The sequence below is a fragment of the Ursus arctos genome, unplaced genomic scaffold, assembly GCF_023065955.2.
Source record: "Ursus arctos isolate Adak ecotype North America unplaced genomic scaffold, UrsArc2.0 scaffold_13, whole genome shotgun sequence".
Lineage (NCBI taxonomy): Eukaryota > Metazoa > Chordata > Mammalia > Carnivora > Ursidae > Ursus > Ursus arctos.
In genome coordinates, this window is record NW_026622797.1 from 41,958,909 (window position 1) to 41,976,854 (window position 17,946).

At 36.4% G+C, this 17,946-nt stretch overlaps 1 protein-coding gene and 1 non-coding gene across 6 annotated transcripts in view; both read left to right on the forward strand.

Annotated features, from left to right (window-relative positions):
- FAM184A (family with sequence similarity 184 member A) overlaps positions 1 to 17,946 on the forward strand; it is a 110,989-nt gene that overhangs the window by 59,092 nt on the left and 33,951 nt on the right. For all 5 annotated transcript variants that reach the window (XR_008958971.1, XM_026504704.4, XM_057311116.1 and 2 more), the window contains exons 7-9: positions 2,917 to 3,078; positions 4,821 to 4,942; positions 5,389 to 5,539. Coding sequence is in view for 4 of the 5 variants with exons in the window: in XM_026504704.4 (XP_026360489.1) it covers positions 2,917 to 3,078; positions 4,821 to 4,942; positions 5,389 to 5,539 (435 nt within the window). In the remaining variant the exon portion in view is untranslated. The remainder of the gene's footprint in view (positions 1 to 2,916; positions 3,079 to 4,820; positions 4,943 to 5,388; positions 5,540 to 17,946) is intronic.
- LOC113259715 (U4 spliceosomal RNA) lies at positions 2,768 to 2,910 on the forward strand. Its single transcript, XR_003317689.1, has one exon. It is a non-coding gene; the product is annotated as a U4 spliceosomal RNA (small nuclear RNA).

The following is a 17,946-nucleotide window of genomic DNA, read 5'->3' on the forward strand; positions in this document are numbered from 1 at the left end:
TGAGTACAAATATGTGGATGCTTGCTTGGTCTCCGGGCTTATACTCATGTCCATATTTGTAATGTATAAAATACTGACACAGGCACTGCAGGGAGATTGGATTGGAGAAGAGCACGCATGAGTGAATATTCCAGGGAAGAGGTTTCTACTTACTGTAGTCCCTCAGTTTTCAAGAGGAATCAGAGGATTGATCTCTACTGCAAGTGACAGAAATCCCAGGTCAAACCAGCCTAAGGAAATTTATTGAATCATGTTGACTGAAAAGTCCAGGGGGAATGTTAGCATCAGGCATGACCAGATTCAGAACTGAAATTGTTTATGCTGGAACTCAGTTTCTCTTTTTCTCGAGTTGGATTTGTTCTTTGTGTTGACTTCCTGTTTCAGTTGTACATTCTCTTAGGTTATATGTGCAACTGGGAAAAGACCTTTTTTAGGAACTCCTTTAAAAGTCCTGAGATCACTGTGAATAGATGAACTTAAATCATGTGCCTGCCTCTGAACCAGTCCCCATGGCCAACAGAATGAGATTCCCTAACTGGTTTATGTTTTGAAGAAGTGCTTGGGTTCATTCCTGGGTTTGGGTTAACATGGACCTATAGGGAAGAAAGGTAGATGCCCCATAGGGACATGGGTTGACATGGACCCATAGGGAAGAAAGGTAGATTTTGATATTGGGAGACAACAGATGTGTTCCCCTTTTATTATATTTTAGAAAACAAAATTGTGTTCGTTACTTATTATTTGCTTATTATGTTTAATTGTGCAGCATTTTAAAGTTTTTGTCTATTTAAACGTTCATTCCCTAATTACTTAGTTTCTTGAACAGATTCTTTTAATTCTTTGCGTAATAACTAGAATACTGTTCTGTATGAGTTTTTTCATGTATTCCATTTGCACATGTAATCTTATTCATTTGAAAATTACCTGGATTGTGGAACAAAATTTTTCTCCATGTTGATAAATTTGGTTGTCCCCTCCTTACTGATTGGTACCTGATATTTGCATGTTGCTTTCTAATTAAAGAATCTTTCCCCATATATCCTTGAATTTAAATATTGTAATAACTGTGAGGTAGGTATCATTATTCTTATTTTATAGTGACAGACCAAGAACTTTAAACTAGATTTTTTACTAAGTTCAGTACTCTTTTTTTTTTTTTTTTTTTAAGTAAACTCTACCCCCAAGGTGGGGCTCAAACTCAGGACCCCAAGAGTCCACAGATAGAGCTAGCAGATGCCCCAGGTTCAATACTCTTTAACTCTGTTACACCTTATATTATTCATTCGCCCCTGTAACACATTTGTGGCAAGCCAGAGCAACATAAAAAGCAGGGAAGATACAAATAAGCTAGATGGACTAGAGAAAGGGGGCATAAATTCAGGGACAAAGAAAATTCTAAAACATGGTTAATGAATATTATATGCAAATATGCTATTAAATTTTTTAAATTAGGAAAAAATGTCTCTGTATAATCATTTAAATTTCTAAAATGACTCAAAGTAGTTGATCAACCTGATGGAACCAGTTATAACCATGAAATAAATACTCCCAACATGTATCTAGAGAGGCACTAGGCCCAGAGGATTTTAATGGATGAATTTCATTAAAATTTTAAGAAACAGATAAATTTTAACTGTGAAAATATTTCAGAGCACAGAAAAAAAATGGAAGCTTCCCAGCTCATCTTATGAGGTTGGCATCCCTTTAAAGATACTAACAAGATAAAATGTTACCATCACCAGAATTATTCAGTATATAAACATCTGCATGGAAAGGGGACAGGAAGAGGGGTGGTGAATTGATAGGAGGCCGAAAGAGAATGTTTGCAGTTTTCCTTGTGATGCCTGTATTTACAATGAGAAATATTCAGGTGTTATTTTAAAAATAGCAGTTTTCATTTCTGTATTTTGATAAGCTTGGCTGTTTCATGAAAAGGAGATTTTTACTTCATAGCACTTTCCTAGATAAAGTATTTCATTTATTGGTTTTAGTTCTCATAACTTGAAGATAAGGATCTGCCTGATCAACAAATTATCTTATTAGCTCCTAATTTCAAGAGTGTGTAAATTCAACTATTAACAATTTCATGAGGAGGGGCGCCTGGGTGGCACAGCGGTTAAGCGTCTGCCTTCGGCTCAGGGCGTGATCCCGGAGTTCTGGGATCGAGCCCCACATCAGGCTCCTCCGCTGTGAGCCTGCTTCTTCCTCTCCCTCTCCCCCTGCTTGTGTTCTCTCTCTCGCCGGCTGTCTCTCTCTCTGTCGAATAAATAAATAAAATCTTAAAAAAAAAAAAAAAAAAACAATTTCATGAGGAAATTTTGTATGGAAACGAAGCAATCACAACTTATTCTAATATGCGTCTCGCAGCTCATCAACATTGACCTAAATCAGTCGCCTTTATAACCAGCAGGAGAACTGGGCTCAAATGAAGTGATTCCATTTTAAAGAGCAGTTATAAAAATATCTTTATCTAAAAAAATACTTTTTTCCTCTGTCTCTGATGTAATCTTCATCTTGTTCTAGTTCCTTTTTGTAGGGATTTGATTATTTGATAGAATCAGGAATTCTCTTTGTTAAAGCGGGGGCTTGAGTTATCCACTTATTCACGTGGTTATCATGACAGAGAGAAATCATAAATATGGAGGTCTTTGCAAAAACAAAAAACAAAAACAGTGGATGAAAGCTATCATGATTATTTGATTACTTCTTCCAAATCCATCAAAAAAGATCCATTCAGTAAAATTACCACTGAAGAAAAAACTTTAAATGCTTTGTGCAGTGGCGGTATCATAGCCAATGAGGTTTATCCGAGGCGTGATTATTGCTAATTGAAGAAAAGACTTTAAGAAAACAAACGTGGCTGTTTTGCTGGTCGGTAACAATGAAGTCTATTAAAAGTACTGTATGTACTTGCAGATTGGCCGCCTCCAAGATCTGGTGAGGAAAAGCGAACAAGGTCTTGGCTCTGCAGAAGGCCTCATTGCTAGTCTTCAGGACTCCCAGGAGAGACTGCAGAATGAGCTCGACTTGACTAAAGGCAGGCTGAAGGAGACCAAAGATGCTCTAGTAAATGTTGAGGTAATTTTATAATACCTGCTATAAACTAAACATCGGCAAGGTAAAAATATTTAGTTGCTTTGCTTAAAGCTTATTGTAAATATCACATTGTATGGAGTGTATTAGTTTTGCAGGGCTTTCCTACCACAGTACTAAAACTAAGTGGCTTAAAACAACAGGAATTTACTTTCTCACAGTCTAGAGGCTGAAAGTCCAAAATCAAGATGTTGTCAGGGCCATTCTCCCTTTTAAACCTAGGAGGGTGGATCCTTCCTGGCGTTTACCAGCCCCTGGTAGCCCCAGGCCTGCCTTGGCTTGTGGCACATTTCAGTTTCCTCCTTGGTGATCTGTGGCATTCTTGTGTCCTCATTTTTACCACAACTTTAGGAAGTCTCCTTAACAGGTGTTCTGTCTGGATGGGAGTTTTTTTCCTCTCCTCCTTTCCGTTGTGTTATTATATAACTGAACCCATCATCTAATGGATATTGACCCCTGCCTATATGTCAGCTTGTTGGCTGCTACCTGTGGGGAATCCAGACACGGCTAAGGCAGGACTCTGCCCTAAGACATCTTAGGCCACGGTTGGTAAATAAAGGGTAAGATGCTGATGACGATGATGATAATATTCTTTTAACAGTTGTGAATATGTAGTGTGGAGTTTATAGTCTCTGGCATTACTAAATCTTGCTGAGGCCCCGTTTCCTCACTATAACCTCCCCACGTTGTTATGAGGATCCCGAGAGGTGATGGATATGGAAACACTTGAGAAAAAAAAAGAGCAAGTATTTTCTTTACCTCTTTTCTTACCTCACTAATATCTAATAAAGTACTTTGCATTCAATAAAAGAAATACTTTTTAAGTAATTCTACCCATTTAATGCTGCCTGTGATGGAAAAAGTAGTAGTTCCTAGAGGCAGAATACTTAGTGAGAAGGACAGTTGGCTAAGATGGCCGGATCCAGTTTTCAGAATTTACTGCCTATACCCACGTCAGCAGTGTGTAATAACAGTTTCAACACGGACTTCTTCTCTCCCGTGAATCTGGACGTGCCCTCAGCAGTGCTATAACACGTGCTGTTAGTAAGTGGGTGATCCAGAAAGGGACATTGTTACAACGGAAGGAAGCACCATGATCTGTCTGTTCCTTTTCTGTTGTAGCCGAAGAGCAGCTCCACTGCTGGCGGGGACTGATGGTTGCCGTGTTGTCCAGACAGGTCACCTCTAGCCCTAGGCTCCAGAGAGCCACTGGATTTATGCTAATGTACAGGCATTTCATCTCTATCATAGTGTCACTGGTTTGAAGTTACATGATAAAAATAGTCAGTAGCCAATATGTCTTATAATTATTTTAATCATGTCAGTGAGGTATAGCTACATTTCAGTTCTGAATAAATAGCATACTTTTGAATATAAATATGAATGAATTTGAATAATGTATCTATGTAATATGTATATATATGAAGATAATAGATACCCATGATATGGAAAGTTTAGTGAAGATTATAAATTATGCTAGCTTTAAGCTATTTAAAATGATTTGTAAAATTACAAGCCTTAATGAAGCATAGTTTGCACAAGGACGTTTAAAATATAAAATATGTGCCATATAGTCCGAAAATCTCGAGTAATCGTTATAGATAGCACTATCAATTATTGTGCTGTAGGAATTTAGGTTATAATGCAAGCACTCTGCTTATTTGAAATAACCAGCAATGACTTTGCTTTTGAAGACTTGTTTTCACTAAAAAGTTTTTATTCTACAGGGTGAGCTAGAACAAGAAAGGCAACAGCATGAAGAAACACTTGCTGCCATGAAAGAGGAAGAGAAGCTCAGAGTGGACAGAATGGCCCATGACTTAGAAATAAAATGGACTGAAAACCTGAGGTATGTTCTTTACTCCGTAATGTAATCTTATCAGTACAGATGTGCAAAATGTTTTTCCGTTATATGGTTTATGTTGTCTTATCATTAAAATCATAGTGACAGCATTTTTAATTAATTTTTTTCCTGATGCAGAGAAGTTGTTATTCTCCTTTTCTGCTTGAATACTTTTTCTGATTTTATTTTCTTTATATAATACTAACCTCAAGTCAGAAGATTATTTGTTCTAATACCTGTTCTGCCATTAATAACTGATGAACCAATGATCTTAGGAAAGTTAGCAACTTACCTTATAGTCCTGTAAGCCTGACTGAAAAAATAATCAACTTTTATTCTGAGTTGACTTTTGAGGAGGATTAATTAAAGACGTAAAAAACCCTGAACAACTATACTGTAGCTACTGAGAGGAATAATTCTCTTTAAAAATAAAGGCATTCGTTTTATTTTAGACAGGAATGTTCTAAACTTCGTGAAGAGTTAAGACTTCAACATGAAGAGGATAAGAAGTCAGCCATGTCTCAACTTTTGCAGTTAAAGGAGCGAGAGAAAAATGCAGCCAGGGATTCATGGCAGAAAAAAGTAGAAGATCTGTTAAACCAGGTAATTAATAGTCTCTACATTCTGAAGGCTCATTTTCCTTGACATTCTCTAGCCAGGAAAACATTATAAAACATTGTGTGTTAATTCACTGTATTTCATTATTTTTCATAGGGCAAATTTAAAATTTTAAAAATGTATAAAATCCAGGAGATGTATTCATTAACTTGTGAAAACGTACTAAATAATGTTAAATTTGCAGTCCTAAATTCTGAGAAGAATTAACAGGTTTTTAGTTTAATGTTTGAACTGAACATATTAGAGATTTTTAAATGGGAAAGTTACCCATATTTTGAAAGTATTAAATCTTTTTTCAAGTCATTAGCTATCATTTGGGCCCCAGAAGGTAAAAATTATTAAATGCATCCTGACTGCCTACAGCCGTACACTTCAAAATGTTATCAACAAAAGGTAGTGATATTCCTAAGTCTATCTTCTTGTGTCAGGTTCACTTATTTCCATTTATAACTATAATTAAATGAATTTTCACTCATTTATACAACTTCTAAATTTATGAATTCTTAGCATTCTCCTGCAAAGCCCGTTATTAAATAAGACTGACTGCATGAGTCACTAGTTGATAAGTAAGTGCAGAACTTGGATAAGAAGCAGCTCCGTAATTTAGTGCAAGAAATCTACTATTATCTTTCTATTTGTGATCATGATGAATTTCAAAATAAACAGGATAGGCTTTCTGTAAGATAACTTATTACAGAGGGTACATACGTGCAGTATCTTTCAAGAGTAGTTGGGGCCTGCCGATTTGTGTCTGGTCTTTCGTAATAGTTAATCATGTTACCCAGAAAAGGGAGTGTATGTACATGAATTTTTGTGAATAAATTTGAAACCTTTAAATTCGGACAAAAATAAAAAGAAAACAGCTCTCAGCTGGGCACCAGGTTAGCATTGCTTATTGGTTACCTTCTATACACTTATTTTATATACCTCCTTAGAGACCTAGGACAGGTCTTCCTGGGCAGAACGGTACTGCTCTTCTATGATGTTCTGTACTTAAAAAAATTAGTTCAATTGTATGATAAAAATGAAAAATACCCCTGAAAGTCTGCCTTGTTTTTCAGTCACAGAGAATTGACGTAGACATTTTTTGGCTGAACTTGGCACTATAAAAAGGACCTACCACTTCTCCCACCTGTTTTCTATTAAATTATTTCATTACTCATGTAATCTCTCTTATAATAAACTGTCAGATTTCATCCATGCTTCTCTGATATTTTTTCTTTTTTTTCCCCCCAATATCTGTTTGCATTGATTATTCCTGAGAGGACATAATGTTTTGCATATTATTTTAGTTCTGTGTCATAAAGTAAATTATTACATAATGGCACCAATTTTTGCCAACTTCACAGAAATAATTTTTTGATCAGTTTTCAAAGCAGATTAACCATAAATATCAATATCACCAGGAATTAATTGCCTCCAAAGATGAAGCTGTTCTGTGCTGCTCTATATGCCATCAGTCCCATTTCCAAAATGAGAATGTCTTCCCCTCTCTCCACTTCTAAAATCTAGAGAGCATACGCATTCCCACAGATAAAGTGGCAAATAGCTGTTACACCTCGGGATCTTCTGTACCTGAAGAAAGTTAGGAAAACAGTTGAACAAACGATTCCACGCTGAAGTGAAAGTGGGTATTATGTTATCAAAGTTGCACTCTTTTCAGGCATGTCAGAGGACAGAAACTTCTAGCAGGACCAGCGGTCTTTTTAATGGAACTTTGTTATGGACAAAGGACCCCTCCCTCCTTCTTGGCCCTTCGAATCTTGTTCTCTTGATTATTTTGGATGGATTCCTAAAGCCAGTGTGTTGTGCCTGCTCTCCTACTTTTCACTTGCCTGACTCCTACTGAGCCCTGGTCCTCATACCATCTACCCCCAGCTCCGGGCCCTACAACCATCTCACTCTACTTATTCCTACTGGCCTCACTCATCCCCTTGTTCCGAGTGCTGCCAGCACCCTTCTGCACTTAGGGAAAACGGATCTGGCTTGGGCTCTGGGACACTTAAGGAGTAAGAGTGGAGAACAGAATTGGAACAGCCAGGCCTTGGGCAGAAACATATATTATGAAAAGTATCAGAGGATCTGTGTTTTCACGTATTTTAACTATTTCTGAAAGAACTGAACACAAGTCTGTTTTTGTGCCTTGGCTTACCTGTATTTCATTTTGCTTAGAGCAAAGAAGAAATAATTTATCTTTCATGTGAACTTAATCTCTTGAGAGTTAAATTTTGATTTAAACTAACCTATCAAGAAATGGGCAAAGAAAGGCATAAGAATTTCATTTTTCTTCAATTAGGTGTTCTTTATCAAAATTTCCCAATGCTATTATTTTTATTCTGTGCTCTGATCAGAGTCTAACTTCATATTTTTAGTTTTCTTTTACTGTTTCATTGTGTTCTTTTTTGCTGTCCAATGATTAGCCCAGGAAGTATACCTAGTTTTGGACTAAGGGGTAATCAGTGTACATCTGAGTGCCTTTAAAGCAAAAGAACTACATTTTTACTCTTCAACTCTGTCTAAAGAAAAGTGAGCAGAGAGTGCTCTATGATCATATTTTCTGTTGGTGATCCTAAAATGTCATCATATATTCCTTTATTTCACCTTTTTCAGGGCAAATTTTACTTTGGGTCCAGTATGAAGATTTAATATTCCAATTCCCTCATTCAGATCAGTGGACTGAGAAATTTCGGAGACATACAATCATTCAGACATAGAACTGTGGGACTTTGTAGTTTGGGTCTGACTCTTCATTTTGAATTTTGAGGCCCCAAGGTTATTTAACTGGTTATAGCCACTGTGTATATGACACAGTTTTTAGCCTCCACATACCTACAATCTGATAGGATTTTACCTACAGTAAAAGTCACTGTGTAGTGAGTGACCATAAGTGGTCTGGACAGCTTGTACTGTAGGACCAGTGATATGCTGGATCTGGCCCCTACCAGCTCACATAGCCCTGATTGTGTGCAGGCCTTCTCAGGTCTGTATTCTGGGACTTGTTGGTGACTAGCAGTCGTAAATGGTGGGAGTATTTACACCACAGTACCAGCACGAGCTACACACCAGGGCTTTATTTTTCAGAGAGCTGTCACATACTTACCAACTTACCACTGGGTGGGAGTACAGAGTAGAGAGAGAGTGACATAGCCAATGTGATTGGGAAAAATTTCATTAAAGAGGTCCGCTTTAGTGTGACTTTCGAATAGGGTAAAGGATGAACACAAATATTTTTATTCATTTGACATTTTATTGAATATACTCTTATTTCCCAGGCACTATGAGGAATACAGAAAAATGAGGTAGGGACAGTTGGGGAGATAGGTCATTGTGAAAAATTTTGACTTTTAGTCATAGGAGTTCAGAGTTCACTCAGTGAGCTATGTAGGATCCTGTCAAAGGTTTATGGATAGGAGAATAACATGTTGAAATTTTATTTTAGGGAGCTTAATGTGGCTGTGATATTGAAGTGAGGGTGAAATGGAGACATCTCAGTAGAGATCATCCAAAATGTCTGAACAGAGCACCTGAATACATACCACGTACCCAGCCATCACCCCTCAACCTGGGCCAGACTGCTCCTCCCAGACACCGCCATCCATCTGCTGCTCAGCCCTCTCTGACTCCTCTCTCTCACTGGGCGGCCAGTCCTGCTGCTCTGCCTTCAGAGTGCACCCAGGATCTGCCCGTTGCCCAGCACTTCCTCCACTGCCACCCTAGTCCAAGCTGCTTGCAGCTCTCTCCTACACTGCAAATGGAACTTACATTTAGTCTTCCTGCTACTTCTCTTGCCCACCTACATATTATTTCTCAACCAGCCAGAGTGATGCTCTTAAAATACTAAGTTGGATCATATTAGTCTCCTGCTTCAAACCTTCTACGTTTAGATTACAATCCACATTTTTACTGTGGCCTGTAGTAGCCTTATGATTTGTCCTCTGCCAACATCATCTCCTGCCACTCCTTCCCTTCCTTTTCTGTAGTCCACTGGAAGACTTGGAGTTCCTGGAAAACACACACACACACACACACCCAAGCTTAATCCATTGCAGGGCCTTTGCACCTGCCAGTCCCTCCACATGGAACCCACTTTCCCCAGATCTTCATGGCTTGTTCTTTTACTTTGTTCAGTTCTCTGCTCAATCCTAACTCTTCAAAAAGATCTTCCCTAGCCAACTCCTCTAAAATAGCACCCTCCATCACATGTGTCCTCTTATTCTACTTTGTGTTTCTTCAAAACATTTATTACTACATAGCCTCATATTGGTTCTTTTCCCTATTAGAATGTAGTTCCATGAAAACTGGATCTTTATCTGTACTGTTCACAATTGCATACCTGGCTGCTTAAACTGCCTGGCATATAGTAAGCACTCAGTGGTTGTTGAATGGAGTGAGCAAAAACTTAGGCATAGTGACTAAAGAGGAAGTTGTCAGATATATGAAGTACAAATAATTCTACCCATTTGGGACCTGAATTTATATATGTGTGTATATATACACATATACACATACATACACACACATTTTATATATATATATAAATATATATACAAATAATTCTACCCATTTGGGACCTAAGTTTATTTCACTAAGAATACAAGAGAAACTATAAAAGGACAAATCATGAAATTTGATGGAATACTTTGCTAAAGGAGAAAAATGTTAAAGTTGACTCAGGATTTCAAGCCAGGGTAATCAAAAGAAGAGCATCATCTGAGACAAGGAGGTCATGAACTACTTAACTGAGGGGAAGTGGGGTGGTGAGATGGTAAGTTTGGCTTTAGACATATTGATTCTACCATCATAGGAAATTTAAAAATTTTTCACACACAGTTGGAAAGGGCAATGACATGAGTAAAAAATGGAGCGTTAAAATAAATGCTGTTGATCAAGAACAACTGAGAAGCCAGCCTCTTCAGGCCGTTGCAGACTGTGTTCTGATTTCTAGACCAGTGCTGTCCAAGATGGTAGCTACCTACTAGCCACATAACGACTGTTGAGGACTCAAAATGAGGTTCATCCAAATTGAGATGTCACTGTAAAATGTATGCTGGGTTTTTCAGATACTTAGTTCAAGAAGTAGATGGAATGTCTCACTAATATTTTTATAAGCTATAATTACATGTTGAGATGATAATGTTTTGGATATATTGGGTTAAATATACAACTAAAAATAATTCTACTTTTTAAAAAATATGGCTACTAAAAACTTTTTAGATTATACATGTGGCTCTCAACTACAATTCTATTCGATAGCACTGGTCTACACTATTTAGATCGCAAAAATTTGCAGTAAATTTGGCTTAGTGCTCATTCTGCTAGCTCCATCTCAACTCTTAAGTTTGATGTTAGGAAGAAAGGAATTCTCTTTAGAAATTGCATTTCTGCCTACTGAAAAAAGATGATATTTACATCAGTTTTTATGTTGGTTTTAAAAGAATAACAATAGTAGCTTTTAATGGAAGAACAGATAGATTCTGAGGTAGAGAGATTAGAAAGGGAGCTGGAACAATCAGGTCTTCCCAGCTAACTCAAAGACCTTGACAGAGCCCTGAGCAGTGATAGGAGATCAGTGAAGCTGACCCCAAGGTTCTGAATCCTCTCTGTAGAAAGGAGAGCATGAAACTATGTAGAACAAACATCAGAGATCCAGCTACAGCCTGGGAAAAAGAGATGACTGGAGTAAAGAAAAGGGAAGTCAAAGAAAAAAACAGCAGAAAGAGTGAAGGGAAAGAACATATGGAGAAAGAGAGAAACCAGTTAGAACAGAGAGTGGAAATAGCAGTTAGGACCCCAGAAAATGTGGAATGGAAGTAAAGTCTACCAAAAACCAGCCAACATCCATTATTCTTCACACTTCCATTCCTGAATTCAAAGTTAATCTGTAGTATTTTCCTCAGTAAATATGGAAGCTTGTTTTTAAATTCTTTTCAGTCAAAAAAATTGATACTATTTTACTTTAACTGTATTAGATCCTCTTTTATCAGACTTAATGTTGTTAGTGTTCTTCCTCTTGAGATTTTTTCCCCAAGATTAACAGTACTAAATTGTTTTCTGAATTAATTTGCAAATCTAAAAATGTTTAATTTTCTTTCCCTACCAAAACCTCCCTTTTTAGAATAAGTTTATCCAGTTCTTAAAATGGTACCGTTAGACGAAGAGCATGAAATGATGGAACAATGATATCGACACCTGGCTTTAAAAAGAGATGCTTAAAATACCAGGGAATTATTAATGTGTACTAAGTATATCTCCGCTCTGCAAAATATTATAGTAAGACCTGGTAAAATGCAGAACAGTTATACCTTCAGAGGTAGTAGGACCCAGAGCACACCTGAAAAATATTTAGGAACATTTTGATAGCATTGTAGAAACAAATCAACTTAGCATATTCCTAATTTCAAATGACAAAATACTAAAAAAAAAAAAAAAAAAAAAAAAAAAAAAGCATTGGGGATCAGAAAGGGTTCAATGGGCATTTGATTATAAAGTTATTTAAGACAATCTCTGAGAAGCGTTAAGAACTATCTAACATATTAGGTTGTCTTCACCTTAATTTCATTTATTACATGCCTGTCATTACTACTTTAGTTTAAATATTGAACAATTGTTCATGAATTTTTCTTTTTTTTTTGCTTTAGGAGAATTATTAAAATTGTGATTTTTACTTCTAAAACTTAGAAACGTTTGTTGGTTACTTTTCTGTAGATATTAGTAAACCTTAAAATTAATATTAGAAAAAGACTACATAATTTGCTTTAAGAAATTACCACATAATATATTAAATACTGACTTTTAGAACATAATTTTATTAAGCTTTAACATATTTCACTTGAATTGCAGTATAAGATCAGTGTACATATTATTTCAAGGTAGATAAAAATTTGATAAATGACATTTCTTGCGTTAGTAATGAGAATTTTATTCTGTCTGTTGACATTTGATAGCATTTTGACATTTGTCAAAAATTTAGTGCTTCTGATAGTGTGCTGGTAGTGTGCTGGACCCATAATGGAGTCATAATGGTCTCTGTCTTCCCAGTGCTTATAATCTAGAAAGGAAGGCAAAAAGTTCTTTGACACATGAACTCATTACAGCTGTGGTACATGGCGTGTGTAACCTGGGGACCTAACATAGTCTGGGAACTTGGAGAAGGTTTCTTTGACCATGGGATCCTTTACCTAGGACCTGAAAGAGAAGCAGGAGTCGGGCCAAGAGGAGGAGACAGCATTCTGAGCAGAAGGGGATGTATGTGCAGAGGCCCTCAGGCAGCCCCCAAATATCTTTGTTCTGGAGAGCAGAGAGCCAGGAGGGTGGGGAGGTAGTCAGGGTTGGATCACTTGGGGTTTTGTTGGGACTTTGTCTAAAGAGCAATGAGGAGTTGTTGTAAGATTTTAATCAGGAGTGTGAAATATTCAAATGTTATAATTTCAAAACTCTGGCTACAGTATGGAGAATAGACTATAGTGGGACAAGTTAGGTGCCATTCAATGAGTGTTTTTCCCTCTTGGCAATTTTTCTTTGTTCAGATTAATATTCTCTGGACAAATGTTTAGTATATTTGGTGTACTCAGTAGTTCATTTCTCCAAGAATACATTTCTTTTTTTTTTTTAAGTATTTTTTTAAAGATTTTATTTATTTATTTATTTGACAGAGACAGTGAGAGGGAACACAAGCAAGGGGAGTGGGAGAGGGAGAAGCAGGCTTCCTGCTGAGCAGGGAGCTGATGCAGCGCTCGATCCCAGAACCCTGGGATCATGACCTGAGCCGAAGGCAGACGCTTGACGGCTGAGCCACCCAGGCGCCCCCAAGAATACATTTCTAAGTCTTAGAATCTATTGGCCTTGTCTACAGGATTTCTGCATGATACCAATGTATGTATTTTTTCTAAATAACTTTTTTTCTTTTTAACTGAAATTCTCTCTTTACTGCTGTTATTATGGGGGAGAGGAAAAGGTAGGGAGTAACAAAAACTAAAAGTCCATATCATTCATTTAGTCTTGAAATAAGCATTTATTGACCTATTTACTTTTTGCCACATACCATTAGGCACTTTGTATACAAACTCTGAATAAGACCTAGTCTTTGTCCTCCAAAAGCTGGTAATTCAGTGGATTTCAATATGTATATACTAATATGTTTACAAATTGCAAACATGTAAAACCTTGTGCTATTTTCTAAATGAATAAACTCAGGTTTAGAACAATGAGAGGACTCCTAAGAGCATAGTTTCTTACAAAGCTCTGAATTTCTCATTAAGTGCAGCAACTTTTTTAGTTATTTTCAGCTTCCTCCCTTATCTGAAAGTCTGATTATATTCATCCTTCAAGAAAAGAAATCCTGAAACACGTCAGTAAGCCTTCTGTGTCAAGGTATCAGCGCTATCCGTTGAAGAGGATGTGCTGAGGCCCTTTTCACGCATCTCAAAAACGAACAAGCTCAAGATGTTTTAAAACAAATTGACTATTATATAAGGCATCAGTTTTTATTAACACGGATCTTGCTTATATAGAATGCTTGCCAAATAACATTTTTGCATACAGATTTGTAGTTCATCCAATATTCTTTCAAGCAGACACTTAACTTGGGAGAGCTCATCTAGTGTCGTGGCATAAATACCATCTATATGTCACTGACTTCCAGAGTTACATCTCTAGGCTTGACATCTTCACCTGAACTCAGAATCACAGGGTTGGCTAAAAGGCATCTCAAATTTCACATGTCTGACTCAGAAATACTGATTCCCAGTCACCATCCCCCAACCCATCATCTTCACTTCTTGGCACTGCTTGTTGCTCAAAACAAAAACTGAAGAGTCATCCTTGATTTCTTGCTTTGCTTTATCTCTCATGTAATCTATCAATCCTATTTATTCCACCTCCAAAACATACGCCAGCTCCATCTGCTTCCATTGCCCCTAGTAAACACTAGGCCAAGGCACCATTGTTATAGCCTCCAATCCAGTCTCCCCAGTTTGACTTGTCTTCATAGCATCAAGGTAATCTTTTATGATGTAATCAGATCTTGCCATTCCCCTCCTTAAAATTCTCTCAAGGTACTTCATTGAATTAAGGCTGTTTTTGTGGTCCTACAAGACCATAAGCCATCTGGCCCCTGCAAAAATCACCCATCTCGTGTCATCCTCACAAACCTGCCCCCAACACATATGCACACATGTCCCTGCCGTCACTCCCAGCTCACTCCCCCTCAGGGTCTCTGTGCTAGCTAATCCCTTTGCCTGGATGCGCCTTAGCCAGGATCGTCGTTATTTCATGGCTGGCTTTTTCATTGATTCCAAGCTGAAACACCACTTCTTTCAATAGATGTTTCTTACAATCAACCCACTATCACTTCTAGTCATTTTCTATCACAGCAATCTTTTTTTCATCATAGTTTTTATCATCAACTGTTTCTTTATTTTTTAATTGTTTTTTTGTATATTTGTTTTTATTGTCTTATTCGACTCTATCACTCTGTACTTAAGATATTTCCTGGAATTTAATAGTACTCCAATAAAGATTCCTCTAAGTGAAAAAAAATCTTACTTCATTTATGTATTAACCAATAAGGGTATTGTGACCCAGTAGCCCTAGTGCATTTCCCCATTGCTACAGCCAGGTCTGTGATGTGAGTTACCCCAGGTCAGAGCTCAAGGACTGTGCCTTTCGGTTTAGCTATTTCCATGGCTGAGAACAGTGTGTTGACGGAGGCAGTGCCCCTGCAAGTTTAGATTCCAAGTGTTCTAATATACTTCCATTGTATAAAACCTAAAATCTAGAATTTCTAAGGGAAGACCTGGCATGCCACTTTATGATCTGTCATATTAGCCTAGTTTTATCAGTTAGTTCAGAAATCCTAAACAACATACATATATTTGTCCGGTGATAACCTTACTTAAAGAGTGAAAAATAAAATCTACTTCATAAGTAAATGCCATACATTTTAAATTAACTTTTAGTACTAGGAAATACAAAGAAATAAAACAAAAACAAAAAAACACAACGAAAAATCCCTCAGCTTTTCATAAATTTTGCGAAGTCTGGAGAAGTGTTTTATTTAATATATAAAGAATATTGAGCATGAGAAAGCATAAAGAAAAAGTAAATAAAATTAATACAGCTAATATATATAAAAGAAAAAGTGTGTATATACATACAAAATGTATATTATGTATTACATATATAATTTTATGTATTATATATATGAGAAACTTTAAATTGAGCACTTATAGAATAACCAAATTGAAATTAATCTTTTTTCTCAAGTTGTTTTTATAACTCTAGGATACTATATCCTAAATTATACCTTATATTAGTCTAAATTATTAGTAAAAAATTATTTACCAGATAAAAACAACTTTTAGTTTATGACACACCAAGGAATAATCACATTATAAAAAAAAGAATTATTTTCTGTCTGAAAATTTGATTAATGTCCAAAGTAAAAACTATTTCACAGGAGCTTTTCTACTTAAATTACTAATATAACTTTAAGATACTATTTTGTATTTTTGGAAGGCAAAAAAAATGAGGCAACTGAAAATGAAGTCACATTTTCCCCCATATTTGGGGAAAGAGACGGCGTGGGTTTTTCCAGTTGTTTCATGTCACTCAGAATTGCAATGAACTTCTGAAAAGTAAACCCAGGTCATAAGTAATTTTGTCAAATATATCCTAGAAAACAGGATTAAAAAATACATAAAGGCATCTCTTCTTTCTTTCCCCCAAGTATAAAATCAGATTATTATTAAATGTTCATATTTTTAATGATTAACTCATTTATTTTTGGCCCCCAAATTATGCAGACAATCAAGTTAGTGTTTCATTTCTCATCTAATCATTTCTCTTGAGAAATCTGTTGTGAGCATACTATACCAGTACTGAGTATAATGCTTTTGAAGCATTATATTTTAGATTTCTGGGAGGAACTTAGAACGGTAATATTTCTTCTGGGTCCTTCAATAACCTTTACTTTTTCAACTGAACTCTGATTTATATGTACTGGCCTTCAGTATCTTGCATAGGTAAGTCCGCCATCCCACAAACATCAGATACTGTTTTAAGGGACTACAGATAACTTAGATTGTGTGTCTTAAATTTTTTTGTCTAATTCCTTTCTCAGAACTGTTTTCAATTTATTTTTTCTTGAGCATATTATAATTAATGTCCTGTGTTTTACTCTCCCTTTTATATCCCTCTTCCTTTCACTTAGTTGATTTCTGAATGTTTCCCTTTATTCCTTTGATTTTTTTCTTCCTAGCGGCACTCTCTGGGTGAAGCTTTGCATAAGTCTATCCACAATGTAAGTGAGCAGCACTTACAATTTGTACACAAGGGCATGTTGTACTTTTGATTTTGCATAAATAGCATCACTGCTTTAAAGCTTTAACTTATGGTATAAAAAATACACTTAGGCATTCCGTAAGTTCTGTTTTGTATACGAGGAACAAAGCTTTCCGCCATTTGTTTGTGTCTGTGCGTACATCTACTACACCGTCTTAATGAGCATACTTTTATTATAAAGCCAAGCAACATATTACCTTTCAAACATAAAATTTATTATTTAACCGTTAACTAGTTAATAGTTTTCAAAAATATTGTAACAATGCAAGTAAGTGTAAATATGCTTTTCTTTTGTTAAACTATTTTTTGAGAAAGTAGTATCAATAAACAAGTGTTAGTTGTGAAGGTTCATGAGATTCAGAACATATTTTACATTTTGATGTAATTATTAAAAGATTTAAGTGAACTGAAGTAAATCCCTTTTCTAAGAATTGGCAGAGCTATTGTTCTTAAGTATGTAGAAATTAAGCTTCAAAGTAATATTCCAATGTAAACACTCAATTAAAAATTTTTCATATGTCATATGACGAGAAAAAAATGAGATTTATTTTTACCATACCCAGTGTTCTTTAAAATAACAGAGTTGAACGTCCTTGAATATTTTTCTTGATATCCGAGGGCAGAGGTCCGCGCACATTTTCTGTAAAGCGCCAAAGCCTTGTGGGCGGTGCAGTTTCCCTGGCAGCTATTGGACTTTGCTGTTGTACGACGAAAGCGGACACAGACAATATGCGAGTGAGTCTGGGTGGCCATGTTCCAGTAGAACTTAATTTACAAAAACAGGCTGCAGTTTGCCAGCTCTTGTCTTAGGGGAATCAAAGCTTGAGTCGAGAGATGTTCTGTGAAATTTTGATACTTCTAGAGTAAAACTGTTTCCTCATACCTTTCTAAATTCTATGCGAGAAAAGAACATTTTACCTCCTTTTAATATTAAACCTTGTTTTCTATGTAAAAAAAATAATTAGAAATACATGAATAAAGGGCACCTGCCTGGCTCTGTCAGTGGAGCATGATACTCTTGATCTTGAGGTTGTGAGTATGAGCCCCACATT